This window comes from Echiichthys vipera, assembly GCF_963691815.1.
Source record: "Echiichthys vipera genome assembly, chromosome: X".
Classification (NCBI taxonomy): Eukaryota; Metazoa; Chordata; class Actinopteri; order Perciformes; family Trachinidae; genus Echiichthys; species Echiichthys vipera.
In genome coordinates, this window is record NC_139825.1 from 32,434,100 (window position 1) to 32,461,115 (window position 27,016).

Consider the following 27,016-nt stretch of genomic DNA (forward strand, 5'->3'; position numbering starts at 1 on the left):
ACGTAGGAAACCCATTTCTGCCAGCAGGAAGCAAATTGTTCTGATCTATAGTTGACAAATGCTGTTATCTTCTCCATTTTATAAATGTCCATTGTAATTTCCATCCATGCATTTAAAGTTGGGCTCTCCTGAGATAACCATTTCCTGGTAAGAGTTTTTTTTACCGGCTACAAGAAGTGCATTCATTGGGAGTTTATCTCCTTTTGACCAGTCTTGAGGTATATATCCAAAATATATGGTTTTACTTGCAAAAGGTAATTCACGTTTAAAAATGTCTTGTAAGGCCTTGTGTATCTCCCTCCAATAGTCTTTAACAACAGAGCACTCCCTGAAGATGTGATAATGGTTCGCATTTTGGTTTCCACAGTTTCTCCAACAGACAGGGGGATTATTAACATAGTGGGATTTCTGTGTGGGTGTAATAAAATATCTTATTAGATTTTTCCACCCAAATTCCCTCCATTTCTGTGAACTGGTGCACTTCCATTGGTATCTCCATATTGTTGTCCAGTCTTCATCGGATAGAACAATTCCTCCTTCCTTTTCCCACTTTGTTTTAACATACGAGGTTGAGTGCATTTTAAGATTTAACAGACTCTTATACAAACATGAGATAATCTTGCCACCAGTGTCTGAGTTATATGCCTTCCTGAACAGCTCTATCAAACACCTACCTGTCTCAGACATGTTTTTCATCTTTAGACAAATGTAATGCCGCATCTGCAAGTAACGGTAAAAGTCATGCTTTTCTAATGAATGTTTCTCTTTAAGGGTTTCAAAACTGAGCAGTGTTCTTTCTTTCATTACATTACAAATAGCTGTTATTCCTTTAGCTGTCCAGTCTTTGAATCTAGTATCCAATTTATTGGGTGTAAAGTCTGAGTCGTATGCACACCATTTAAGGATTACCATATTTTCCTCTAATTTGTGTTCTTTTATAATAGTTTTCCATGTTTTAAGAGTAGATTTCGCCCATGGGTTATCAATAGTGTTTATGTGACTTTATAGATTATTATCGGCTATGATTGCTTGTATGGGAATGGGAGACACGCTCTCCTCAATGCCTTTCCATTGAGCAGCATATGATGGGTTGCACCAGCATATCATATTGTTTACATTAATTCTATATCCTGATAGTTGACCATATTGTTCAAATGACTGCTTTAATTATGTAGACCGTATGTTGGTTGTCCTAGGTAAATCAAAATGTCGTCTGCATAGCACGCCAATTTATGCTCTCTACCCTTAATAATGATTCCCCTGATATCCTTGTTTTGTCTGATGTATTGCGCTAATGGTTCCAAATATAATGCGAAGAGTAGCGGTGACCATGCACATCCCTGTCTCGACCCTCTCTCTAAGGTAAATCTATTTGATAAATATCCATTGATTTTAATCCTGGCAGTGGGACTGTCATACATTGCTTGTATGGTTTTAATAATTGTATCATGTAGACCAAATCTATGTAGAACTCTATAAAGGAAATCCCAACTAACGGAATCGAAGGCCTTTTCACCATCCACGCTTATCACTATTGCCTCAATTTGATTTTTTTTGTATATGATCCATAATGTGTAACGTCCTTCGAATATTGTCTTGTGTTTGCCGTTGTTGTATAAAACCTGTCTGATCATTATGTATCAATTTGGGCAGGAACTCCTCTAATCGTTTGGCCATGATGGAGGTAAATAATCTATAATCTACGTTTAGGACAGATATTGGTCTAAACGACCCACATTCCATTCTATCTTTGCCTTCTTTTGGTATTGCTGAAATTATTGCCTTTTTCCAGCTGGGAGGCGTTTGTGGCTTTTTTAAAGCCCAGTTTAGTGTGGGGAGTAAGACAGGTGTTAATTCTTTCTTAAATTCCTTATACCACTCCGCTGTATAACCGTCTGAACCTGGTGACTTGCTTAATTTAAGTCTTCTAATTGCAACTTTTAGTTCACTTTCTGTTATATCAGCAGTCAGCGCATTATTTTCATCCTCATTTAGAGTAGGTAAGTCCAGAGAATTCAAGAAAGTATCAATTTGCGTCACGCTTCCCCCTAGGACATTTGAATATAGAGTTTTGTAAAACACTTCAAAAGCTTCCTGAGTCTCACTTATTTTATTCTTGGTAACTTTTGTTCTTGGATGCCTAATTTTATGAATCATGTTTTCTGCTATCTTTTTCTTTAGGTTCCATGCCAATATCTTGATAGACTTAGTTCCACTTTCATAGTGTCTCTGTTTTAAAAACATTAGATTTTTCTTGATTTCATGTGTTGTCAAATTATCGATTTCATTCCTAATTTTTTTAATTTCCGTCAATATATCCTGAGACAGATTCAGTTTGTGTTTTCCTTCTAGTTCCTTCAACTTGTTTTGTAATGCCTCTAATGTTTTATGTCTCATTTTCTTCTTGTATGAGGACAATGATATCATTTTCCCTCTTAAAACAGCTTTGAGAGTATCCCACAGAATGGGAGGTGAGACCTCTTCATTATCGTTGAATTCTAGGTAGAGATTAATTTCCTTTTTAATTTGCTCTCTAAAATGGGGGTCGTTCATCAAACTTGAATTTAGTTTCCAATTATTATTCTTCAGTCGCAGGTTAAAATCAACAGATAAGTATATAGGTGCATGGTCACTTAAATCTATTGTTCCAATTCAACAAGTGTTTATTTTGCTTTTATCTTTTCCAAATGTTATAAAATAGTCTGTTCTTGTATACAGGGAGTGGGGGGTAGAGTAGTAAGTGTAATCCCTTCTGTTGGGGAAAAGGCCCCTCCATATGTCCACCAGCCCGACTTCTTCAAACAGTGTGTTAACCCTTCTGTGTATAGGGTTTTTATCATGAATTTTTCTACTAGATGAGTCGAGCTTTGGTTGCAAATGTATATTTAAATCTCCTCCGCATATCAGAAGACCTTCTGTTTCTGTTATCATGATTTTAGTGATTTTCCGAAAGAAATGAATGTCACTTCCTGGGGGTGCATATACATTCATTAAAGTAACTGACTTCCCATCTATGTTCCCCCTTACTAAAATAAATATGCCATCCTTATCCCCCATTTCAAATACTTTTTCAAATTTTAATTTGCTTGAGATGAGAATAGCAACACCTCTCCTATGTCCTGATTTGTATGAAGAAAAAAACAGACTGGTGAAGCCCATCCTCTTTAGTTTGGCATGTACTTTGTCATTCAGATGAGTTTCCTGTAAATATACCACATGGGCTTGTTCCTTCTTCATTTTAGTTAAGATTTTACTACGTTTGATTGGGTTTAACAGCCCATTGACATTGAAAGAGATGAATTTTACTTCCTCGTTAGCCATTTACCTACCAATATATTGTTGAATTTATTGAAACAAAGAAAACTTAACATATCTACTCCCTGAACAAACCAGAACCAAGAACTATAAGAGAACAAAGCAAGAAAAAGGTTAGATTCCAAGGCTGGGGTCTCTAGTTGACCCTGGGCTGAGCTAGAAGGAACATCTAGCTGAGGGGGAAAGCCTCTCTTACCCGTAGGCTGAGGGCCCCCTTTGCAGCTCCCGAAAGGAAGAGAAAAGTCTCTGTCCATTACACAGAATGGGCTTCCCTGTGCATTCCTCCCATGTATACATTCTCATTTAGATGGGGGAAAGGAGTGGATTCAAAAAGGAACCAAACTGGATATGTATTTCTCAAGTTCTGTACACCGTCTATTTTAGATTCTGTTTAACTCACCAACACTTATAAAGTTAGTCAGAGCTCACAGCTCTTCTGGATGGGGTGAGTGCTGTCTCCTGAAAGCTCGCAGTCTCTCCCTGATGCTCTTCTCTCGTCCCTCTCCCATCTCCCGCTGTCTCGGTCCTCCCACCGTTTCCCAGGCGAAGTTGAAGGGATAGCTGCTCAGCCAGGCTCTCCTTCAGTGTAATCACATTGACAGGTAGACCTCTATCCTTCATATCTGTAGTCGCCTCCTCCGCTGTCTGGTAGAGCCGCACCCCGTCTTCATAAAACACTCGCAGTTTAGCATGGAACGGAGTCTGGAAGCGGATCTTTCTCTGCTTCAAAACTCGCTTCGCTTCAGAGTATTCCTTGTGCTTCTGCAGGACTGCTCGTGGGTAGTCTTGGTCAAAATAAATTAATCTCCCGTTGAAAAGCACCTTCTTCTTTCCCCAAGCTTTACGTAGAATCTCTTCTAGCAGAGGAATTTGATGATGATTGACCGTGGTTTGTCTTCTCTGTCCCCGGGAGGTCTCGGGGCGAGTGCCCGGTGTGCTTTCTCTATGTCCAGGCTCGTAGTCTGGGGAATCTCCAACGTGTCCCGTAGTAAATTCTCCATGAACTCCACCATAGCCGACCCCTCTGCTCCTTCAGGGACATTCTATACCCTCAAATTTTCTCTTCGCGACCTCCCCTCTTGATCAAGAAGTTTATTTTGTTGTTGGTTTATCACTTTTATCATCTTGTTTAGCACCCGTTCCACGTTTTGAACACGGTCTTCCGTCTTTTCAATTCGTGTCTCTGCCTCCACTATTTTTCGATTAACATTGGTGAGCTCGGATTTAATATCGTTCAGTTGTTGCTTTGTGTCTTTGCGGAAGTCACGTATCTCCTCCAGAACTTTTGCTATATTTGCAGAGTCATTTAGATTAGCGCTAGAGGTGACGCTAGCGTTAGCTTCATTCAGCTCATCTTGTACCTCTCAAGGTGAGCTGTTCTCCGCATTTTCTTCGTTTGCTCGTTCTCCGGCGGTGCTTTTTTTGCTTCCATCCTTTTTTCCCATTGTTGCCCCACTTGCCAGTTCAAGTATTATCCCAGTTTTTTAAATTAGACGATTTAACGGGGCGAAGTTATTCTTTCTTCGTAGGAGCTATTGGTTTAGGCTGCCATTCGGTGTGATGACGTCACCGGAAAAAAAACGTGTAATCATTGTTTTATATTTTCATACAAAATATATACAGTAGAGATCCAAATAAGAGAACAAAGTATTAATACTATGAGACACCACTTATCTTCAATTTACAATGCAGCCCTTTCATCCCTTCCCAGGAGATTCAACAATCTAACCTCGAAGAACAACTGTTCACAAATGGCCTCCTGTGACTCCAACGACTGTTGTTATGAACAAATAGAGCACTAACAAAGTCGAAACCAACTTCCCACCATTGACTGTCACTCTAACAACGGTCGTTGGCACTTGGAGCACAAAGGGTTCCAGTGACATCATTGAATACCTGGATCTCCACACCAGTTAGTTGGACCAGTCCCAGCCTGGTCCTGGGTATGGACCAGTCCCAGCCTGGTCAGATGCGTACATGAACTGATGAAGCCTCTTGGATGAGAGGTGAAACGTCTTCCTAGACAAAAAAACAAGTCCAGTTGCTTTTGACTGAAATTGCTTTGAGGATTAATACTTGATTTATTCTGAAATACTTTTATTTTTTTATTGTTCAGAATTTGATAGAATATTCGCAGTGGCTATAACACTGCTGTACTAGCATGTTTTCTTTTTTAAATAACCAAGGCATATACCTTAATTTTGTCCAAAAAAATGAGAAATATGTAAGAACAGTAATCACTGTGTCAGATGAGAAGATTTAAACAATGTTTGCTTAGAGCTATAGGATTAAAAAATGACATTACCTTGTTGCTGAGGATTTTCCAAAGGTTCTCTTTGGGGTTTAGATCTGGACTCGGGGCTGGCTATTTCATTCTTTCAATATTCATTCATTCAAGGAACTGCTTAACCTGTTTTGCAGTGTGAAAGGGGGCACTGTCTTGCATAAAAATTGCAGCTGATTGGGAGACAATAGCAGTGAAGGTATTGCATGTTGCCGAAGGAGGTAAACATAATCATTTGTGTTCACCCTGCCATGTAGCTGTACAAGAGGCCCAACTCCTGCTGCAGAAAACATCCCCCAAACCATGACACTCCCTCCTCCTCCTTCTTTACACACTTTGGGTTCAGTCTCCCCCCAGTCCTACCCCGAACATAATGTTTCCCATCAGACACAAAAAACTGAACGTCCTCTCATCACTGAAGTCACTCTGGACCAGTTCTTCTCTGTCCACACAACATTCTCCTCAGTAAAGACAAGTCTCACCTTTTTATTCTTTCTGCTGATGAGAGGTTTGGTCACTGCAGAGTGGGCTTTCAGTCCAAATTATCTTAAATGACGAGACACTGTGCTGAGACAGATCCTTGCCCTGTTCAGCACAGGGCACTGAACTGAATTGGAGAGCAACTCCAGCTGCAGTGTTGAACTGATTCCCTATTAATCCTGTCCTCTAGTGCTCTTGTTTTACATGGACCGGCCTTTTTAAGTGATATTAAAGTGATATTATTAATCTTTGTCCTTGTAAAGTTTCAATATTCTTGAAATCACTGTGAACGTCCAACCTCTCTCTGATGGCTGAGAGGGTCAACCCTTTGGCCTTCATCTAGACGACCTGCTGTCTCACGGTTTCAGTCACCTAAGAGCGGCTGATATCTTTCAAAGTAACCAGGAGAGCTGCAGATAAATAGTGTGTGTCCGACAATGAAGTCAATTGTCACCAGGTGCCAAATTAACACCAATAACTGGGAGGAATCTGAAAGTGTTCTCTAATTTCCCCCCCCCCCCCTTTTTTTTTTTTTTTTAGAAAATAAAGGTTTTGGTTGAAGTGCCTTGGTTATTTAAAATACATGCTACTACAGTAGTGGTATAGCCATTCTGAAGAAGAATAAATCAAGTATTAATAACTTGTTCTCTAATTTTAATCTCCAGTGTATTTATATACAATGCTTTAATATTTTAAACAGTAGATAGTTGGTATTCTGCCTTCAAATTGAGATCATGAACTTCCGACATAGGAAAGTCATGTAAACAACTGGCGAACTCTGAGCCTTCAGAAAACTTCCACTTATGAGGTCATGAATACCACATGAGGGGGGAAAGTAAACACAAACCCATTTAAAGACGGCATTACAACTGCAATTGTGGCCACATGAAGGCAGCAGAAAGGTACAAACACACAACACTGAGATTTTAAGTAAAATAGTAATAAATAACTTAGCTAACAGTAGCCTATTTACACATCCAACAGCTGGAGCCACAGAGAAATATTAGCATTCATTTGGAGCAATGTTTCTGGCCATGTCATATTTGCTCTTCAGCAACTCCTGAGGGAAACATCTGGCTCTTTAGTTGCTAAATGCTCCACTATGTTCATAAGGTTAGATGCTGGGCAGGTTATGTACAGTGGGTTTTTAGAGCTTCTTCCCTGAAAGAGCTTCCTGCTGTGGCCATTAATGGACCCACGAGAGCAAAACTTAATCAGAACAGTCAAAGCTGCAATAGGTAAAAACAAAGATTCTCTATACAGGAGATAGACCTCAGGCAGTGCCAATGCAAGGGTCTACATTTCCTGTCTCCTAAGTGGGCACAGCCTTGTTTGAAACGTGAGAACAGTGAGGAAGTGCTAACTTACTTCTGAAGTGGCTGCAAATTTTATTGATTTTTTTTACAATAGCACTGCTGACATTTTACCTGCACCCTGCGATTTTATCATTAACATTTTCAACAGTAAACTTAGGTCAGCCCTGAATTCAGTGGCTCCACTTTCCACAAAAACAATATCAACCAAACCTACACCACCTTGGATAAGGACTGAAATGCACTGTTTTTTTTGTTATTCATATTAACATTTAGGAGGTTTTTCATTTTTATTTATTGTCTCTTAGTTTCCAGCTCCATTGTTCTCCTCGTGGGGGCCCCCCACTCCGAGAGCTCTGTCTGGCCTGCCTGCGGGGATGCTGTCCTGGGGGTTGTCCGGTCCTGGATAGTTGGGGAGTCCTGACCCAGGGCTTAATGTGGCCTCCCCTGTAGAAGTGGGCTTGGATGACTCTCGGTGGGGATGGCCACCTTAGGATGGTGTTTCCTCACTCAGCCTATCAGTGTTTGTGTGTGTTACACGATTGAAGGAGATGGGATGTCAAGGGGGTTTGTTTTATTTTATTTTGATGTAAAGCACTTTGGGCTGTATTTCTATATGTATGAAAGGTGCTATACAGTATACTGTAAATAGAGCTAATTTGATTTGAATAAATGTGGATGGATGAAAAGTTATATGTACATCACTTATTTATATTTTCATTTGCCAACATTAGATATTTACACAGCTAACAGCCATGTTTAGAATTGTAAAACTTTAGACGACGTTAGTTTAGCTGTGTTTACAGACCTCGCAAGACTTTGTTGCAGAGACAGAAACAGGTCTCAAACAAAGTTAATTTTCTCCTGATCCATCCTTCTGAAAATGCCATTTTGGTTTCAGAATGTTAAGGAGAGATGAGTTGTGTGAAAAATGGGTCCAGTATTGATTTTAAGGTTATTTTTATCAGTTTTTAAGTTCCTTAATGGCCTTAAATCTTTCAGTTCACCCAATACACTCAGGACCTGCCGTTAGACTCCTAAACAGCAGACCCAAACGGCATCTGAGGATACTTTTCAGTTTTCAGCGGTGATCCCGAATGAAAATCTGCAGAAGTTAGCTGAATGTTTTTTGCTTGTGGTGGATATGGGTAGACACTGAGTTTTATTTTGTATTAAATCTACGGAAAATCTGGGGCGGTTTCATTAGAATTCTGTTCCCATAGATTCAGCGTGGTCCTGCTACACAGAAACACGAAACGACTGAGCTGAACCGTTTCACTTGTAATCTTGAAAACCAATCCTCCCCAAAAACACCAGAATTTTAAGCTGAGTGAGTGCAGAAGTCAAGTTTTCTTAGAACATTTGAATTACAACATGATGAAAGATGGATTTGTTGCTCAACATTGCCTACCCCAAGTAATGTGGGCATCAAAACAATGATATGGAAGATACTACAGGTAAAACTCTGGTTAACAGTTACTGTAAATGTAAAGCAGCAACCCCAGGTGCCTGAAATGGCCTTTTGATAATGGCTCCAAAAGTCAGTCAATCCCCACAGACCCCGGTGTTAAAATTCCAGCAACACTGCAGCAGAAATAAACATGTTTACAATCTAGTAAAAAAGCAGTTTTGGTTTGAAAAGTTTGTGATAATTCTGTGTTCATCACTGTTAGCATGCCTTTTTACATACAAGGAGGTCTTAAAGCTAATGTTTTAGGCAGATATATGTAAGGAAATTGCCTACATTAAGTATTGATCATTAGGTATTTATCATTTGGAAAAAAAATGTATGCTTAATTCTCCGAACGTAATGCTAATGAGGAGATAGGTGGAAACTTATTTTTTATTAATTATTTTTATTATTTGCCCGAGACAACATATTCTTTAGTTGAGACTATACACAAGTAATTTTTCCCATCCTGAAGCCTGAGTATTTGACAAACTCTCTCCATATATTAAAGACCTTTTTTATGTGGTTCAACTTGTGTTAAACACATGAAACACATCTATACTCTTCAACAAAATAAAGGAACATACCAATCACATGATGGGAAAAGAGCCTGACATGCCCACAGAGAAAAATGAACATCTTGAAACAATGACATGTTATTTAAAAAACAACACAAACAGTGGCAAGGGGGGAAAAACATGATCGTTTTGGAAGTACACTGCGGTATAAAATAATTTGCATTTCAAAACTCAAAATCTCAAAAAGAAGATCCTTGCAAAATGATTAACGTCTACTTCGCGATACTAGAGGGCTTTTCAAATGTTGGAAAGCACCCAAGACTAGGACATCTGTAATTCTCTACAGGTGTGCACTAATCACCTATCTCATTCATTCGAGAATACTCCTCTTCACATTTTCTCTGGTCACCTCTCAGCGGCTGGGCTACACATGACAAATAAATGAAAGAACATTGATATTCAATATAGAAAAATATATTGCACTACTCTTTTCCTCAACTGAAATGACTGGGTAAATGATTTCAAATCTATCACGTTTGATTATCATTAAAAGGTCTTCTAAAGCTAACCATTTCAAATGTGTTACGTGTTATTAGGACTGAGGATGGAATCCTTACATAACACTAATTTTTGCATCCTTTGATGTTTTAAAACAGGAAGGAAAGCCGATCAATACAGTGATAGTATGATGATGCACATACAAACAGTGGTATTCTGCAGCCTTGAGTAATCCATGCAGTCAATAGGCTTTGATACATACATGACTAATATCCCCAAAGCAATTTCAGTCAAAAGCAACTGGGCTTGGTTATTTGTCTATGAAGACATTTCACCTCTCATCCAGGAGGCTTCATCAGTTCATGTACACATCTGACCAGGCTGGGACTGGTCCACCTATCTGGTGTGGAGATTCAGGTATTAAACCTCTCACAAGGCCGATGATGTCACGTACCAACGACCGTCGTTAGAGTGGCAAACCATCCGTCCTCTCTGTCCAGGATGTCGACATTGTTGTCATCAAAGGAGTGCGCTTTCTCCTTGACATGTAAGTGGACAGCAGAGTCCAGGCCTGAGGAGTTAGCTCTCCTGTGATGGGCCATGTGTTTATGCAGTGGTTGTTTTGTTTCTCCAATGTAGAGTTCTTTGCTCCTTGTTGCATTAAACAGCATAAACCAGATTGCTTTTGTGGGTGTGTGGTGCTCTGTCCGTGGGATGTACTACTCTTTGTCTGAGTGTGTTACTGGGTTTGAAATACACAAGGATGCAGTGTTTGTTGAAAATCCTCCTGAGTTTCTTTGATACCCCAGCCACATACGGAATGACTATGTTGTTTCTCCTGTTATCTTTTTCTTTCTCAACCACTTTGGTTTTCTTTCTGGAGGCAGCTGCTGTTTTCACAAAGGTCCAGCTGGGGTAACCACAAGTTATGAGGGCGCCTCTCAGGTGCTTGTGTTCTTCCCCTTGAGCTTGTGAGCTGGTGGGTACGTTATCAGCTCTATGCTGCAGTGTTATGATAACGCCAAGCTTGTGTTCCAAAGGGTGGTGAGAGTCAAACAGTAGATATTGATCTGTGTGAGTGGGTTTTCTGTATACCCCAATGTGGAGGCTCCTGTCATTCTCCATATGGACGTCACAGTCTAAGAAAGGCAAACGGTTGTCCTTGACTTCTTCTCTAGTGAACTTGATGTTTCTGTCCACAGAGTTTACATGTTCGGTAAAAGTTTGCACCTCTTTGGATTTGATTTTAACCTCTGTGTTGTCAACATATCTGAAACAATGGCTCGGGGTTACTCCTTAGAAGGAGTTTAAAGTCTTGTCCTCTACCTCCTCCATGTATAGATTTGCCACAATAGGGGATACTGGTGAACCCATGGCACAGCCGTGTTTCTGTCTTTAAAAAATGCCATTAACTGGAAATATGTGGTGTTCAGGCACAAATACAGAAGTTTGCAAATGTGGTCTGGTTTGAGATTTGTTTGGTTGTGTAAGGAGTTGTCCTGTGTGAGCCGCTGTCTTACTGTGGCCAAAGCCTCCATGGTTGGAATACAGCTGAACAAGGAAGTCATGTTGTAGGATACCATGGTTTCATCTGGATCCATTTTTAAGTCTCGGACTTTGTTCACAAAGTCTATGGAGTTTTGGATGTGGTGTGGGGTGTTGCCCACCAGTGGTGCCAGAATATTGGCAACGTGCTTGGTAATATTATAAGTGACCGAGTTTATGCTGCTGACAATGGGCCTGAGCCGGGCCCCTTCTTTATGGATTTTTGGGAGTCCATATAAGCAGGGAGTTGAGTCCCGGGGATAGAGCCTGTAATATTGTGAATTGGCAATGACTCCTTCTTTTTGTATTTGCTGTAGACACTTTATAACCTTCTTTTTGTAACCACTGGTAGGGTCTCGTTTCAGAGTTTCATAAGTGTTAGAGTCACTGAGTAGTGCACAGATCTTTGCCTGGTAATCACTTGTTTTGAGAACAACTGTGCATCTACCCTTGTCTGCTGGAAGGATTGTGATGTTGTGGTCTTTGCAGTGCTGTTGCTGCTTTTCTCTCCTCAATGGTGAGGTTGGATGGCAGGACCTTAGCTTGGGACAACGCTGCTGACACTTTTAACCTTAGCTGTTCAGCCTCAGTTCCAGTAAGGTTGTTTTTCTTTATAGCAGACTCTGTGGCTGTGATCAACTCCACTAGGGGTACCTCTTTTGGTGTCATGGCAAAGTTCAAGCCCTTGGCTAAGACCTCCTTCTGTGGGTGGGTAAGATCTCTGTCTGACAAATTCTTAACCCATCATTTATGTGTTTCTTTCTGTGCCGGAGTGTCAGTTTTTGCCTCCAAGTGAGTATTTCTGTGTTTTTGCCAATAGATGGGTTAAGAATTTGTCAGACAGATTTTACCCACCCAGAGAAGGTCTTAGCCAAGGGCTTGTACTTGACACCAAAAGAGGTACCCATAGTGGAGTTGATTACAGCTACAGAATTTAATAGAGTACTAACAAAGTCGAAACTTACTTCCCTTCAACAACTGTCACTCTAACGACGGTCGTTGGCACTTGGAGCACGAAGGGTTCCAGTGACATCATCGCCCTTGTGAGAGGTTAAATACCTGGATCTCCACACCAGTTAGTTGGACCAGTCCCAGCCCGGTCAGATGCGTACATGAACTGATGAAGCCTCTTGGATGAGAGGTGAAACGTATTCCTAGACAAATAACCAAGTCTGGTTGCTTTTGACTGAAATAGCTTTGAGGATAACGATGACCTGGACAAATGAGAACATTCACAGGCACACATGACTAATGTAATGATATCCATCCATTCCAAATTGGTTACAACTGATGGTAAAAAAAAAAAAAGTCAGACACACTCACAGGGTAAACTGTGTACACATTTATAATTTGGTTTGTTATGCACTCAGCTGACTAAACCGTCATGTGTATTTTAAGGAGAACGAACTCAGGAACACAGACAGAAAACTTAAAGACAGGTTAAAAAGTAAACATAAAGAGCATTAAAAAAAACCTTTCCAGGCTGCCTTTTACTGAAATCAGCCAGCCAATCTCGCACTGTACTTTCACTGCATCAGCAAACGTTGTGTCGATGACCATAAAAATCTATTCATACAAATGAAAAATACAAGTAAAATTGTCAGCCTGGAAAGCAACAAACCTCATCACAGCCAGCGTGTGGAACTGAAGTTGGACTGAAGCTGCATTTTTAAGTGAAATGAAAATAAACTGATGATTTTGACATAAAAAGTTTTCATTCATACTTTTCATTCCAATCTAAAACCTTTTCCAATGGCCACGACTGAACAAAAAAATGACCCCAAACCCTGCAGAGTGAGTGTCTGACATTAAATTCATATTTACATACGGAGAGTGATGAAGCGTCTCTGAACAGGGAGCCTGCTGTGACTGGAGCGGATGACAGAGGCACTGTGCCGTGTCTGTGTGATTATCATTGGCTGTGAGGGGAGAGGGTATCTTAGTTGGGTGTAGGGTTTTTCAGGGGGCGGGTCCCTCCTTTTCAAACGCTCTGCACCAGTCCGGCCTCCAAATGCCACTCGAGTTCATCCTGGCTACCTGCGTCAGCACATCATCTTGGGGCTGACTGTGGCTGCGTCGCCATGACAACGCCTCCCGGCTGGCCCGATCCCATGCCGGCCAAGACCGACATGGCAACCGCCTCCGCAGCGCGGACACTCATCCCATTGATGGTGGCCCCTGGGCTGGAGGCCGAGGCGGGTGGTGACGGGCCGTGCTGGATAACTGCCGCTGGGGAGCCGATGGGTTCACTGGAAGTCTCCCTGGAGGTTTCCTCACCTCCTGCAGCTAAAGACAGAGAAAGAAACATTCACCCTTAAGAGAGGTGAGCGAGTAAAAAGAATGTATTAGATGGATGAGATGATAGATGGATCCTGACAAAAGCAGTGATACAGGAAGAATGGAGGTCAGCTCAATGGTTACCTAAGAAAGCTGCCTTCTTCTGCATTACAGTGACCGGACAGTCTTTGTGGGCCAGAAGGAGCTGCTTCAGCTGCGCCACCTCGTTCCTTAGTAGGCTAACTTCAGTCTGACGGCAACATACAACACAGAACGCTCAAATCATTCCCAGCATGAGCAATATGTGCGCATGGTAAAAAAAAAGTCCTGTAACAACCCTGGAGCGACAGAGAAAGGAAATGGACGACTCACCGACAGGGACACATTCATGTTGGCAAGATCTTCTGCCTTCTTCTCCAAAGAGTTAACCCACAGCTTTCGTTTTTGCCTGCAGCGGGAGGCAGCCGCGCGGTTTCTCTCCAGGAAGCGCTCCCTCCTCTCGTCAGGGTCCATTTCAGAAGCTCTCCTCCGCCGACCCCCTGTTGGCTGAGCAGGGGACACCTGAGGAATAAGGAGGGGGGGAAAGCAGCAAACTCTTTTAGGTGCATGTCCTGAGTTTTGCACACCTTTAGTTTAATTACTATAATTTTGTGATTTTCCTCAAAAGGCACAATTAAATTACATGATGTGGCACTGAAGGTTTTTAATAAGTGCATTACTGCCATTTTTTTTGTTTTATAGGAATACAATCACTGCTATGGGCTAACAGCAGAGACACCATGTAGGCGCTGAATGGCGAGCTTTCATTCAGAAGTGACACATTTTCTGTATTGTTTCAAACCTAAGCATCCAAGACTAAAACACTGGATGCAAGTCACTGTATTATGGATGTAATGATGCATTGAGAGACAGTTAAAAATTGGAATTAAATGCGTGAAGATTTAAATGTGCAGCGGCAGTGCTGTTGAGCGGTGTTAATAAAATTTCATGGTGGTCTGTGTGGTTGTGGCGCTACACACACAGAGCAGAGCAGTTGCTTTTGCCAATTTGAACCTACAGTTATTCAGTTTAATATGTAAACATGTTTACATTTTAGATTTTGTTGCATTATACATTGACATACAGTTTGTTAAATTAAAAATGAACGTATAGCATGAATGAAAACACTTTTCTGGAGGAAAATGGTTTGTTTAGATTAATCAATAAAATAGTCGATAGATTAATCAATAGAATAAAATTTCTTATAGAGTAGAATAAAATAAAAATACTTTATTGATCCCAAACTGGGAAATTGCAGAGTTAAGAAATGAGTGGCAGCCCTAAAGAGAAACTATATTTTGTAGATTTTAATAAAAGGGAATTTTTACTCAATTTGTCTTTAATCTAATTTTGTAAAAAAAGAAAAAAAAAAATTTCACATTGTATACTCTGAATAGCGGATCCTGGGTTCAGTGTATCGTTACATCCCTACAATGTATACATTCATGTCAATAAAAAGGTCCCCCATGTAACCTGTCAGCATTTATTTGTCTGATCCTAGTTAGGATCTGTATGTAAGCTTATGCTACGTTTCCTGGGTGACCTGGGGTTGGGCAGGTGATGGTGCATCAGAGTTTTGAGTGGGTTGTTGGCTCTGTTCCTGTCGCTGAGGGACAGCAGGGATGGATCCTGCCCCCCCACCAGCCCCATCTTGTGCTCCTGGGCCCTGATGAGTTAGAGCTGCCTTCAGCCGCTACAACAGACACACAGACAATACTCCATGTAGCTCATTTAACTTTAGGCTCACTAAAAATGTGCGGAATCACATGTGGTGAATTACTATTTTTACAGCTCTTTAGCCTGCTGAACCCCAAGCAGTTTCTGGGCATTTTTTGTTGTCATGTCAGGTGACAGCTGAGTCAAAAAGCGCAGATTTGAATTTATTTTTTATTTTATTTTTTTTACAGGATCTGGTTAGTACAAACGCTTTAGTTTTAAACGAGAATACTTAAAACTTAAAAACTACTACATATCCTAGCAAGATTATGCCAAATGACGTGCTGCGGATATTGGCAGACCTCCGATGTTTCGTTCCGTGGGGAATTTCAGCAACTCGCTTGGACATCTCTCCATTAATGCAATGTATAGGACCTGTTTGTGCATGTGTGCATACTTGAGGCCTGTGTATGTGTGTTTAAATAATAAAACAACAATAGAGTGAAAAGTGAATATCCGCTTGCAGGACTAATAAAGGCATGCCTTTCTTTTCTTTCTTTATGAGAGAAGCCAAACACCATTCATTAATACACACTGCTCATGTTGCCATGACACAGAACTGGACTAAAATAGTATCCCTTTAAGCGTAGAAGCCTTTTTTTTTTTTTATTGTTTATTTAAGTGAACACTGTTTTTCAGAGCCTGCAACAAACAAAATAATACCAATATGACTAATAATCTCACCATCTTGGTCTCAGAGTGTAGACTATACCCAGACGGAGAGGAAGACCCACTGCTGGCCCCGCCAACTGGAGGTCCTGGAATCCCAGGGATATTAGGCACCGAGTTCACTGGCCTTGCAAGCTCCACATTACAACAAATACACGACAGAAAGAGAAACAGAAGGAATATGGTAAATTTAAAGATTTTTTTTTTTAGAAAAACGCCACTTACTATATATTTTACCAAGTTATGAAAAAGGCTTACAGATATAACTGAGGTCATCTGCACAGGACTGGGCAGGAGAGGGATTGTCTGCCCGGTCATCTGCACAGGACTGGGCAGGAGAGGGATTGTCTGCCCATTGGGGAGGTGCCTCACCAGTGGATAAGCGCTTGTTGGGGAGCTGTTGACAAAATCAGTTGTTAGATCAGGAAGCTGAGGATGACGGAGAAATATAAAAATTAGACCTCAATCAAAAAAAAAAAAAAAAAATGTGAAGAAAATGATAATAATATTAATGTAATTAAAACCCTCCCCAGAGCAATTTCAGTCAAAAGCAACTTGACTTAGTTATTTGTCTAGGAAGACATTTCACCTCTCATCCAAGAGGCTTCATCAGTTCATGTACGCATCTGACCAGGCTGGGACTGGTCCAACTATCTAGTGTGGAGATCCAGGTATTTAACCTTTCACAAAGCCGAGGATTTTACTGAAACCATTTGTGCTCCAAGTGCCAACGACCGCCGTTAGAGTGACAGTCGTTGGTGCGAAGTAGGTTTCAACTTCGTTAGTGCTCTATTGAGTCTTAACAACAGCCGTTGGAGTCACAGGAGGCCCTTTGTGAACAGTTGTTCTTTGAGGTTACATTGTTGAATCCCCTGGGAAGGGATGAAAGGGCAGCATTGTAAATTGGAGATAAGTGGTGTCTCAGACCTCCTCCTCTGTTTGGTGATAGTTTCTCTACTTTTACATAGATGGCTTCTTTTACTCCTCTTTCAAACCATCTGTCCTTTCTGTCCAGTATGTGGACATTTTTGTCATCAAAGGAGTGGGCTTTCTAGCTCTCCTGTGTTGGGCCATGCGTTTATGCAGTGGTTGTTTTGTTTCTCCAATGTAGAGATCTTTGCATTCCTCGTTGCTTTGGACAGCATGAACCAGATTGCTTTTGTGGGTGTGTGGTGTTCTGTCCTTGGGATGTACTAGTCTTTGTCTGAGTGTGTTACCGGGTTTGAAATACACAAGGATGCAGTGTTTGCTAAAGATCCTCCTGAGTTTCTCTGATACCCCAGACATATACGGGATGATGTTGTCACAAGCTAAGGTCTCCTCGTCGAACCTCACCATTGGGGAGAGAAAAGCAGCAACACCACTGAGCAAAGACCACAACATCACAATCCTTTCAGCTGACAAGGGTGGATACACAGTTCTTCTCAACACAAGTGATTACCAGGCAAAGATCTCTGCACTACTCAGTGACTCTAACACTTATGAAACTCTGAAACGAGACCCTACCAGCGGTTACAAAAAGAAGGTTATAGAGTGTCTGCAGCAACTGCAAAAAGAAGGGGTCATTGACAAATCACAATATTACAGGCTCTATCCCCGGGACTCAACCCACTGCTTATATGGACTCCCAAAGATCCATAAAGAGGGGGCCCCGCTCAGGCCCATTGTCACCTACAGCATTGTGAAGCACAGGCAACACCCCACACCACATCCAAAACTCCAAAGACTTTGCGAACAAAGTCCGAGACTTAAAAATGGATCCAGGTGAAACCATGGTATCCTACAACGTGACTTCCTTGTTCAGCTGTATTCCAACCATGGAGGCTCTGGCCACAGTAAGACAGCGGCTCAAACAGGACAACTCATTAGACAACCAAACAAATCTCAAACCAGACCACATTTGCCAACTGGATTTGTGCCTGAACACCACATATTTTCAGTTTAATGGCACTTTTAAAAGATAAAACACGACTGTGCCATGGGTTCACCAGTATCCGCTATTTTGGCATATATGTAAATGGAGGAGGTAGAGAACAAGGCTTTGAATTCCTTCAAAGGAATAACATGGAGCCATTGTTTCAGATATGTTGACAACACAGAGGTTAAAATCAAATCCAAAGAGGTGCAAACTTTGACCGAACATATAAACTCTGGTGACAGAAACATCAAGTTCACCAGAGAAGAAGTCAAGGACAACAGTTTGCCTTTCTTAGACTGTGACGTTCATATGGAGAATGACAGGAGCTTCCACATTGGGGTATACAGAAAACCCACTCACACAGATCAATATCTACTGTTTGACTCTCACCACCCCCTAGAACACAAGTTTGGAGTTACCAGAACACTGCAACACAGAGCTGATAACATACCCACCAGCTCACAGGCCCAAGGGGAAGGACGCAAGCACCTGAGAGGCGCCCTCACAACTTGTGGTTACCCCAGCAGGACCTTTGTGAAAACGGCAGCTGCTTCCAGAAAGAAAACCAAAGTGGTTGAGAAAGAAAAAGAAAACAAGAGAAACAACATAGTCATTCCGTATGTGGCTGGGGTATCAAAGAAACTCAGGAGGATGTTCAACAAACACTGCATCCCTGTGTATTTCAAACCCAGTAACACACTCAGACAGAGACTAGTACATCCCAAGGACAGAACACCACACACCCACAAAAGCAATCTGGTTTATGCTGTTCAATGAAACGAGGAAACGCAAAGATCTCTACAATGGAGAAACAAAAACAACCACTGCATGAACGCATGGCCCAACACAGGAGAGCTAACTCCTCAGGCCTGGACGCTGCTGTCCACTTACATCTCAAGGAGAAAGCCCACTCCTTTAATGACAACAATGTCCACACCCTGGACAGATGGTTTGAAAGACGAGTAAAATAAGCCATCTAAGTAAAAGTAGAGAAACAATCGCTAAACAGAGGAGGAGGTCTGAGACACCACTTATCTCCAATTAACAATGCTGCCCTTTCATCCCTTCCCAGGAGATTCAACAATCTAACCTCAAAGAACAACTGTTCACAAATGGGCTCCTGTGACTCCAACGGCTGTCGTTAAGACTCAATGGAGCACTAACAAAGTCGAAACCAACTTCCCACCAACGACTGTCACTCCAACGACTCTCCTAGGGATGTGTTGTATAGTTCAATGACCACAGGCAGGAAAGATTTCCATTGCCACTCTGTGGTGCATCTGGGTGCGAGGAGTCTGTTGCTGAAGGTGCTCCTCTGCGGCCAGTGTGTCGTAGAGAGGGTGGTAGAAATTGTCAGGATAGACTGGAGTCTGGACAGCATCCTCCTCTATGCCACGGTCATCAGGGTGTCCAGCTTCTCCCCCACGACATCATTGGCCCTCCTGGTCAGTTTGTTCAGTCTGTTGGTGTCGGCGACCTTCAGCCCACTGCCCCAGCATGTGACAGCGGAGAAGATCGCACTGGCCACAACAGACTCATAAAACATCATCAGCATCGTCCGACAGATGTTAAAGGACCTCAGCCTCCTCAGGAAGAAGAGTCGATTTTGGCCCTTTTTGTAGACAGCATTTCTAGTCCAGGTCAACTTATTATGAAAAGTACACCCCCAGGTACTTATACTCCTCTACAGTTTCCACAAGGCCCCCCTGGATGGAGACAGCGGTCACAGGTGTTTTCAGCCTCCTCAGATCCACTACGAGCTCCTTTGTTTTAGTCACGTTGGGCTGCAGATGATTCAGCTCACTCCAAGTGACAAAGTTGCCCACAACAGTCCTGTATTCACTTTCATCCCCCTTTCCGATGCAGCCAACTATCGCTGAGTCATCAGAAAACTTCTGAAGGTGGCAGGACTCAATAGTTGAAGTCTGAGGTGAAGAGGGTGAAGAGAAAGGGAGAGAGGACAGTCCCCTGTGGCGCCCCAGTGTTGCTGACCACCCTGTCAGACACACAGCTTCTAGGCGTACAAACTGTGTTCTGCCGATCAGGTAATCCACAATCCAGGAACCGATTGGGGCTACCACCTGCATCGCAGCCATCTTCTCACCCAGTAGAGCTGGACGGATGGTGTTGAATGCGCTGGAGAAGTCAAAGAACATGACTCTCACTGTGCTCACAGGCTTGTCCAGATGACTGTAGATTCTGTTCAGCAGGTAGGTGATGCAGTCCTCAACTCCCAAGCTGGGCTGGTAGGCGAACTGTAGTGGATCAGTGAAGGGCCTAGGCCTTAGGCGCTCCAGGACGAGTCTCTCCAATGGTCTTCATGATGTAGGATGTCAGGGCCAACGGTCTGTAGTCCTGGGGGCCACTGGGAAGTGGCGTCTTTGGCACAGGCACAAGGCAGGATGTCTTCCACAGCACAGGGACTCTCTGGAGGTGCAGGCTCAGGCTGAAGACTTGACTCAGTACTCCACACAGCTGGGGGGCACAGGCTTTAAGCACCCTAGGAAATACACTATCTGGGCATGCAGTTTTGCCAGAGTGGAGTCTTGTCAACAGTCTTCTCACCAGGTCAGGCGTGAGGGACACTGTGGAGGTGTCCGTTGGGAGAGGGCTGAGGTCGTCGGGTTGTGGAGGACATGATGTAGAGCAGGGGGGAGGGGTGGAATAGGTAGGTGTGAAGTGAGGTGGTGAGGGGAGAGTAAGGGCGCGCTCACACTATCCTCCCGGACCGAGACCCGGACTTTAGGGTACTTGTCCCCCCTCCCTCTCCCCCCGCGCCCCAGCCCCGTTTGTACTCACACTACCAGGGCCTCGGCCAATACTTCTTGCTGTCCATACGCCTTCAAGCCGTAACACGTCACACGCATTGATCGCGTGTGTGTGGCTTTGTTTACAAATCTTTCCACAGACCTCAGAGTTTTTGTGCGTCTTATCGACTGTTTTTGAATATTTTCATCCGACCAAATCTGCAGTAAACACTCCACCTCCGCACCACACCAACATGAACCTTTCACCACCATTGTTGTTGTTGTTAAATATCCGCGTATGGTCCGTCCTTCTATTTACATGTCCGAACAGGCGGACATAACGCTACTGCCGTAGGGCTCGTGCTCGTGCGCGTACACGTGTGCACGCTCGTGCTCGTACATGTGCAAACGGCTCCGCTAAAGCCCACCTATTTCAAGCGGGCCGTGGAGGGCCAGCTGGCCCCAGTTGAGCGCGGAGCGGGTGCGCTCACACTACTTAAAGGTACTAGACTTTAGCTGAAAAAACGGTTTTGGCCGCGGCCAAAAGGATAGTGTGATCACGCCCTAAGGAGTCTGTAAGGAGGAGGAGGAGGGGGGGGAGGTAAAGTCGCAGTATTTAAGGGGCCGCCAGCAGCTGAGTCATGTGGGGGATTGGCTGCCGTATCAAACCTATTGAAAAATAGGTTCAGTTCGTTGGCCTGGTCCGCACGGTCCTCCAACCCTGTGCTACCAGTCTTCTGGAACCCGGTGATGGTTCTCATGCCAGTCCACACGTCCCTCATGTTGTTTCGCTGGAGTTTGCTATCAAGCTTTCTCCTATAATTATCTTTAGTCTCCCTGATTTTGAGTCTGAGTCTAGAATGGCGAGCCCCCCTCCTTTCCGCTTACTGCTCTCAGTGCAGTAACGGTCAGCATGAATGGTGTGGAAGCCATCCACAGAGACATTCTCGTCTGTAACGTCTGTGTCCAGCCATGTCACCTTGAAACACATCAGACTGCACTCACGGTACTCCAGGTGGCTCTGAATTAGCGCCGTCAGTTCATCCATTTTGTTGTACAGAGACCGTACATTGCCCATGAGAACAGAGGAGAGACACGGCTTAAATCTTCTCCTCTCCATAAGCCGGTCCCGTCTCGACCCTCCTCTATAGCCCTGACCTTGCTTCCCACTTTTGCGTACCCGGTGTGTTTTTCTCCAGAGTTCAGGTGGAGCAACTGTTCAGTGTAAACAACATGGCGGCTCCCACAGATGGAATGAGCGCAGATATAGAGCAAGCCGCTGTCTATCACCGACATAGGTGGTGATAGACATATGGAACCAGTCTTATTGCCCCTTCCAAAAAGATCTCCAACAGAGAGTTCCCAGATGGATATGCAGTGCAAATGTGAATCATGTGAATCAATCCATCTGGCGGTGTCAGGTTACATATGTCCTGGATCTAGTATTGTTTGCTTCGTAACGTTAGCTGATTAGGTAGTTTGCAAATGGCAAATCTGTGTCTAGAGAGGGCATTTATGGTTTGACATAAGATAGCCAATAATTATCCCTACAGGAGAAATGAAATATTTCCAATTATTCAGAGCTCAATTTTCTCACTAAGCTGACATTAAACAACTCCCTGAGAATTACATTTTTTTGTTTATATTTTTCAGGAACTACTTCAGTTTAAGATTTTTTTGCAAATATCACCCCTGGCCTAAAGAAATGCAAACAAGAGGAACACACTGTAGTTTACCTGAGTTGTCTGTTGGAGGGCGGCGCTTGCGTGATGACAGATGTAGGAGATGGCAGAGTTGGGTGTAGCGCGTCGTTGCTCAGGTGAAGGGGAAGAGAGCCTGGACGCACAATGGTCGGAGTGGGGGCAGAGCTCGCCACAGGCTTTGTGGTAATCTCCTGTTGACCAATAAAACAATACCATATAATTTCCATTCATAAATGTATTTTGTCTGTATGAAAAGGGAACAAATCATTGATTGTTCAAGTGGGAAGTCTTAAGCAAGAGTAAATCTGTAAACCAGCTTGTTAGCCACAGAGTTTGTGACAACACTTGTACCTTGCCTCTCCCCCCCGAGTCTCTGCTGTTGTCTGACATGCTGGAGGAGGAATCTGGACTTCCAGGAGAGGAAGAATCCACTTGTAAAAAACCCTCATCCTCATTTTTTACTTCCGACGGTGTTTGTAAAGGTGCAGCCTGAGCAAAGAGCAGAAGATGAATATACCCTTTTAGATCAGCTACAATAAGAAAGTTGTAATATAATTTTCCTTCTGATAATACGAGGAAACCAACAGTGTGCTGTTCATTAAACATGTGCATTCATCCTTTTTTCTCACCGGATGTTTTGTCCTCTGGTCGTCTTCGTGTGCTTTGGAAAATTCATGTTCAAAGGAGCTGGCGAGCTCATTGAATAGCCCGACCTCCTCGCAGTTCTTCAGGAAGCGTGTAGGTGTGGGTGTCTGGTCTGAAAAAAAAAGACAGAAAAAAAGCATATATTACGTCAGTCAAGAGGGTGACGGGACAGAAATATCTACATCCCAACAGACACCACAGTAGCATATCAATTCAGATCTTCAGAGAATTTACAACTTTGTTACTTTTCAGTTCAGCTTCATTTAAAAAATACTCATGTAAATGATAATGTTATTACCTGCAATGATAACAGAGTCTGTTCTGGCAGGACCAAATTTTAACGTCATTTCATGCTTGTGTTTGTGGACTGATAGGTGGTCTTCATTTGTGAATCTCTACAAAAACAACACAGACAGTAAGGAAATATAGTAGTATAGTATAAATGTAAAGAATATAAAGTATCAGTATCAGTATCCACGCAGTATCCAGAATCCATCAAAAAGACTTAATTATAGATGAATGTGAGAGATGAACAATAACTGTTTTCTGTGCAGATGGACAACAGTGAGATACAGCTTGATCATCCTGGGGGTGTTGATAGGTGGAGATATGCATATGAATGAATGTGTTTAGCGATCATACCTGCCCACATCCAGGGGCATTGCAAACAAAAGGTCGATCATCCCCCATCTCAGAAAAATGTTCTGGAAAAGATTTAAAAAAATATATATATATGTATAAAGAGAGGAACTTGTTATTGTCTGTATTCACTTATGTACAGGGAGGCCTTTAAACAGCCAATGCTCAAGTTAAATATCCCCAAAGCAATTTCAGTCAAAAGCAACTGGACTTGGTTATTTGTCTAGGAAGACGTTTCACTCCTCATCCAAGAGGCTTCATCAGTTCATTTACGCATCTGACCAGGCTGGGACTGGTCCATACCCAGGACCAGGCTGGGACTGGTTCAACTATCTAGTGTGGAGATCCAGATATTTAACCTCTCACAAGGGCGATGATGTCACTGGAACCCTTTGTGCTCCAAGTGCCAACAACCATCGTTAGAGTGGCAGTCGTTGGTGGGAAGTATGTTTCGACTTCGTTAGTGCTCTATTGGGTCTTCACAACAGTCGTTGGAGTCACAGGAGGCCATTTGTGAACAGTTGTTCTTTGAGGTTATATTGTTGAATCTCCTGGGAAGGGATGAAAGGGCAGCATTGTAAATTGGAGATAAGTGGTGTCTCAGACCTCCTCCTCTGTTTAGCGATAGTTTCTCTACTTTTACTTAGATGGCTTCTTTTACTCCTCTTTCAAACCATCTGTCCTCTCTGTCCAGGATGTGGACATTGTTGTCAACAAAGGGATGAGATGTAAGTGGACAGCAGAGTCCAGGCCTGAGGAGTTAGCTCTCCTGTGTTGGGCCATGCGTTTATGCAGTGGTTGTTTTGTTTCTCCAATGTAGAGATCTTTGCTCCTTGTTGCATTGAACAGCATGAACCAGATTTCTTTTGTGGGTGTGTGGTGTTCTGTCCTTGGGATGTACTAGTCTCTGTCTGAGTGTGTTACCGGGTTTGAAATACACAAGGATGCAGTGTTTGTTGAAGATCCTCCTAAGTTTCTCTGATACCCCAGCAACATATTACATTGTACTAGACTATGTTGTTTCTCTTGTTTTCTTTTTCTTTCTCAACCACTTTGGTTTTCTTTCTGGAAGCAGCTGCCGTTTTCACAAAGGTCCTTCTGGGGTAACCACAAGTTGTGAGGGCGCCTCTCAGGTGTTTGCATTCTTCCCCTTGGGCCTGTGAGCTGGTGGGTATATTATCAGCTCTGTGTTGCAGTGTTCTGATAACTCCAAGCACCAGAACACCACACAACCACAAAAGCAATCTGGTTTATGCTGTTCAATGCAACGAGGAATGCAAAGATCTCTACATTGAAGAAACAAAACAACCACTGCATAAATGCATGACCCAACACAAGAGAGCTAACGCCTCAGGCCTGGACTCTGCTGACCATTTACATCTCAATGAGAGATAAGAAACCATCGCTAAACAGAGGAGGTCTGAGACACCACTTATCTCCAATTTACAATGCTGCCCTTTCATCCCTTCCCAGGAGATTGAACAATCTAACCTCAAAGAACAACTGTTCACAAATGGCCTCCTGTGACTCAAACGACTGTTGTTAAGACCCAATAGAAGACTAACAAAGTCAAAACCATTGACTGTCACTCTAACAGCGGTCGTTGGCACTTGGAGCACAAAGTGTTCCAGGGACATCATTGGCCTTGTGAGAGGATAAATACCTGGATTTCCTTTCATGAACTGATGAGTTTTCCCCCCTACCACCCACAGACAAATGACCATGTCCAGTTGCTTTTGACTGAAACTGCTTTGGGGATAACGATGACCGGGACAAATGAGAACATTCACAGCCTCAAGTTAAAGACAGAACATTTTACAGATAATGCTAAAATGTTACTGATGTTTCAATAGTGTAACTTTTTCATTGATCAATACAAAGATTACACAGAAGCAAGGGTCTGATGCTGCAGGACAGTTGCATTCGAGTTTTTTCTGGTCAGTCTATAAAACACGACTCTCATGCACCTGTTGAGAACAACAATCAGTTTAACGCGATGCATTGTGTTCACATGTCACCAAGAAGGTAGAAAAACATCACAGCGAGAACTGGTAGAGGCTGCCCACCTGGCTGCAGCATTTGCTTCGCTCTCGGTCTCTTAAAATCGGGACTAGTGTTAAACGGTGATCGTAGAGACAGCAGACCCAAAGCAAGCTACCGTGCAATCTACCCTTCAGTGTCATCAAGTCTTTGGCGCAAGCCCATCACTGTCGAGGTCGTTCGGCCATGCAGCTAGCTAGGTGGCATAGGTTACGGACTGTGGGTAGGTTAGTGCCAATTCTTTGGGTAGACTTTATGAGAGATGATGGGGCCTTAAAATGTCATAACCTTATCACTAACCACAACGACATGTCGTGTTTAAGACACATGACAGCCGTGTCAGTAGAACAAACCTGGAGGCTAACGCCCTGGGAACTAATTACACATAAAAGGACGACCGGATACGCCTCGCAAGGGGAAAATTGTAGTTGTAGCTACCAGTCACAACACAACCAGCTAAGCTAATGCTAATCTAAAGCTTCTGGTTAGTGGCGATGCTAACGTTAGCACGCTAATGCTAAAGAAAGCTGTCCTCATAACTCATCTACGGTCGCATGAAAGCATTGCGTCTCATGGATATTGACAGAATATAATGGGCAAAAGAGCACATTTTTCGTTTGACGGTAGGAAGTGTGATTAAACTCACCAGACGTTTGAGCCGTCTCTTGACTCCCCCCTCCCTGCTCCGGACAGTAGTGCCGCTGCTGCTGCTGCTGCCGCTGCTGCTGCTGCCTGGCCGTTGTTGACACTCTTCCATTAGACAAACAACGCGAGAGTGTTACATAACGGAACTGAACGGAACTGCTGAGCGACTTGGACTTGTTTAAAATACTGCACATACCACTAACACACACACAGTTAGTGGTATCATTGCTAAGTTTATAGATGTTGATTATTCCTGCACCTTTTGTCAACAATGTCACATCTGTGTTTTTTTTATTTTATTGTGACATAAAACGTTTTGGGGTGCTGCTAACTCTGTCTACTCTCTGACCCTTAAAGATGTTATTTGCTACTATAATAACCCAGAAGATATTAGCCTTGAACACCTGATGCACTTCCTTATCCTATAAGCGAAATTCTTTATTCACAAACAAACATTTGAAAAACCTGTACCTTAATTTGCTCCTGGAACTGACCTCTTTGCTTAAATCTCTGATCTTGGTAAATAACAAAAAAAGTAATACCTTACTGAGTTTTCCCCTGAAGCCCCTTTTGAA

At 42.8% G+C, this 27,016-nt stretch overlaps 1 protein-coding gene across 4 annotated transcripts; it reads right to left on the reverse strand.

The window, feature by feature from the left end:
* Positions 1-9,352: 9,352 nt before the first annotated feature.
* On the reverse strand, positions 9,353-26,501 carry atf7b (activating transcription factor 7b). 4 transcript variants are annotated; one of them, XM_083939928.1, is made up of 12 exons: positions 26,443-26,501; positions 23,760-23,821; positions 23,416-23,512; positions 23,102-23,229; positions 22,824-22,961; positions 22,506-22,663; positions 16,363-16,501; positions 16,120-16,239; positions 15,263-15,412; positions 14,053-14,241; positions 13,904-13,930; positions 9,353-13,689 (listed from the first exon to the last, which is right to left on the reverse strand). In XM_083939928.1, the coding sequence occupies exons 2-12, from the start codon at positions 23,805-23,807 to the stop codon at positions 13,561-13,563; spliced, it is 1,323 nt and encodes a 440-aa protein (XP_083796054.1). In that variant the 5' UTR covers positions 23,808-23,821; positions 26,443-26,501; the 3' UTR covers positions 9,353-13,560. The 4 variants fall into 4 exon arrangements, with proteins under 4 accessions (XP_083796054.1, XP_083796052.1, XP_083796053.1 ...); XM_083939926.1 differs by having other exon boundaries at positions 13,825-13,930; XM_083939929.1 differs by having other exon boundaries at positions 13,613-13,716; positions 13,825-13,930.
* Positions 26,502-27,016: the final 515 nt, after the last annotated feature.